Source organism: Theobroma cacao, chromosome 4, assembly GCF_053813885.1.
Source record: "Theobroma cacao isolate CCN51 chromosome 4, ASM5381388v1, whole genome shotgun sequence".
Lineage (NCBI taxonomy): Eukaryota > Viridiplantae > Streptophyta > Magnoliopsida > Malvales > Malvaceae > Theobroma > Theobroma cacao.
Genome location: NC_142642.1, coordinates 32,007,481 through 32,010,329, shown reverse-complemented (window position 1 = coordinate 32,010,329; position 2,849 = coordinate 32,007,481). Strand labels below are relative to the sequence as shown.

At 40.1% G+C, this 2,849-nt stretch overlaps 1 protein-coding gene across 1 annotated transcript; it reads left to right on the top strand.

Moving 5' to 3' along the window:
• The first annotated feature begins 790 nt into the window (after nucleotides 1-790).
• OFP1 (ovate family protein 1) lies at nucleotides 791-2,434 on the top strand. Its single transcript, XM_018118716.2, has one exon. The coding sequence runs from the start codon at nucleotides 995-997 to the stop codon at nucleotides 2,207-2,209; it is 1,215 nt and encodes a 404-aa protein (XP_017974205.2). The 5' UTR covers nucleotides 791-994; the 3' UTR covers nucleotides 2,210-2,434.
• The last annotated feature ends 415 nt before the right edge of the window (nucleotides 2,435-2,849 follow it).

The window sequence follows — 2,849 nt, the reverse complement described above, 5'->3', positions numbered from 1 at the left end:
TTCTAGTAGTGTAATTTAGACGATTGGTTGCAATTGCAATGATATGTAGTTGGGCTGTGAAATCAACCAGAAGAATTCAGGTTGCAAGGCTTTGAAATGGGCTAATTTATCTACTAGTTTACTACTCTTTGCTATGAAAGGAGGAAAATTAAAGGCCGAGTGTGCAATTGATTATTGCAAATCTGGATTGATGGGCCACAGAGTTCTGTATGTTAGACGGATATAATGCTGAGTTCCAATGAGCTTTCTTTCTCTCTCTCTCTCTCTCTGTGCACTCCCAAAAGCTCCTTTAGCTGTTTTCATTTCCCTCTTAACAGTCGATTTCTTAAAAGCAGAAAGCAAAGTGCTAGTAATGAGCTAAAAGCATTGATAAAATAGGCTATCTATTAGTGTGTACTAGAGCAGCAAATGCAATAGCACGTAAAAAGCTGAATACGAAGCTGGCCCTTTCCTAAGCCTCAATCCCTTTCCTTGTTTACATGCGGGTGAAAAGAAAGGAGGTCGTGGGGCCAATCTAAGGGCCGGCATGTGAGCCACGTCCAAACAACCATTTGTAAAATTATGGAAAACCGCTGATTTTAGCCGTAGTACGAAAACATAGATGCTGGGCCGTGTAGCTGTAGGAAAAGAAAAAACAGGCTTAAGTGGGTTGGGGAATCACATTTGGTTAACAAGTAAACAAAATAGTAATGATATAGGAATACAAATTTTGCATTGATTTAGTGATTAAGCGTCATAACCAGGAAAAGCTAGTTACCACCTGGCCCCATTATTTTTTCCTTTATGCCAACTTTTTCCCCCCTACGTGGACCCCATCCTTTCTTCAATTTCAATCACTCTCTCTCTCTCTCTCTCTTTATACGGCTTCTACCCTCCCGCATCAAGGAGACTGATCAAGAGTTATCTTCAAAGAAATACATTTTCATTTCCTTCAAATTTTAGAGGCATCTGTGGTTTCCAAACCCTTAACCTTTTTCATACAGAGAGAATCTTGATGGGCAATTACAGGTTCAGGTTATCAGATATGATGCCCAATGCCTGGTTCTACAAGCTGAAAGATATAGGCAGAGCCAGAAACCATAGCAACGCCAACCCTTCCAAGAAAAAACTACAACACCCGGTATCTCCTGCTTCAACAACAACACAGCCATCAAAAATAAAGCAACCGCACCATTCTTATCCAAGAAAGTCTTATTACTTCACTAGAGAGCTTATCCCAACTGATAGATTCTATGGTTCTCCCACAAACACCAAATCAGCAAATGCCCATTTCCCTGACCCACCAAGAAAATCTTCCAAAAAACGATCCAGAAAAAGAAATAACAGGTCCTCTCCCAAGCTTGTCACTTCCTCTGTTTCTGCCGGTTGTAGCTGCCGTGCCACACTCTGGACTAAGGCTGATTCTCCCCCAGAATACTCGGCTTCTTCCTCTTCTGATAGCTCTTCAGACCAAAAACTTTGTGAGTCTTTCCCGCAAGAATTCAGGTCTGACTGCATTCTCACTACCGAATCATTCGATAACATGGTATCCTGGTCGCGTTCTTGTACCTGCAAAGTCAATTCAAATGCTAACGATATCGTTATCGATGTTGATAACAAGTCTTTTGTTAAGAAATTCGACAAGCTAGATGAGTTCGACAAATTGTCTGAGCTTGAACTCCCTCCGATCATAACCAAGCCAGCTAAGTTCAACGATACGGTAAAGGATATCAAGAGGAAAGAGCAGAATAGTGAACCGACCAAGTATCGAAGGAGTTCAGCTAAGTTTGAGGAAAAAAATGCTCACGGTTCACTTTCTGTCAAGGTTGTCAAGGAAGAGAGAATCACAGTGAAGGAGCAGAAGAACTATAGTCCGGTTAGAAAATTTTCTGTCAATTCTCCTGGTGTAAGGCTGAGGATAAATTCTCCAAAAATTGCAAGCAGAAGAATCCAGGGTCATGCTAGAAAAAGCGTGTCGTCAAGTTCAAGCTCGAGCTCAAGGAGGAGTCTGTCGGATAGTTTTGCGGTGGTGAAGTCGTCGTTCGATCCTCAGAGAGACTTCAGGGACTCGATGGTGGAGATGATTATGGAGAACAACATCAGGGCATCAAAGGACTTGGAGGATTTGCTTGCCTGCTATCTTTCTTTGAATGCTGATGAATATCATGACGTTATCATCAAGGTCTTCAAGCAAATCTGGTTTGATTTGAGTGATGTCCGGTTGAAATAATTTCCTCAGAAATACTATAAAATATATATATATATATATATATATATATATTTGTATATTTCTTCTTTCTCTTTCGTTTTCTAGTGTTCACTGTTATCATTATCCTATCATCACTCTTCTTTCAAAGTAAATACCACTAGTCCTTAGATGAGCATTTTGATGACGAACGTTTTTTTTACTGAATAAATGTAGGAAACCCAAGAGGTAGAACATTTTTGCTGTGTATTTTTATTGGTTGCCCTGTTTTATTCTGTCATTACGCTTCTGACCTGTTGAGACCGTGTTTTATTAATAAGGCTTTTCCTGCTTTCGTGAGAATAAAAGTCTTACCCAAAGAGAAAAAGGAAAAAGAGCAAGAGATAGAATTTTGGCAGGGCATTACAGGGTGCTGCTGATGACAACAGAATCCATTGAAGACGTGCTTTTATTTTAGTGCTTGAGCATTTAGCTTTTCGAATTTGTCCTATAATCAACATCTCTTGCGGTTGCCTTTAAGACAGTTGGATTCCTTAAAGAAAAAGAAAACAGCAAGCAAATGAAAAATCTATGGTGTATGTTTCAACTTTCAAGCCAGGGACCAGCTTCTTTGTTTCCAAGTCGGACAATTGGAAAAGAAAAGTTTGAGCCCACAGCTACCTGC

What these genes read in the sequence shown, in the direction of transcription:
- OFP1 (XM_018118716.2), top strand. Translation starts at nt 995, where the DNA reads ATGGGCAATTACAGGTTCAGGTTATCAGATATGATGCCCAATGCCTGG.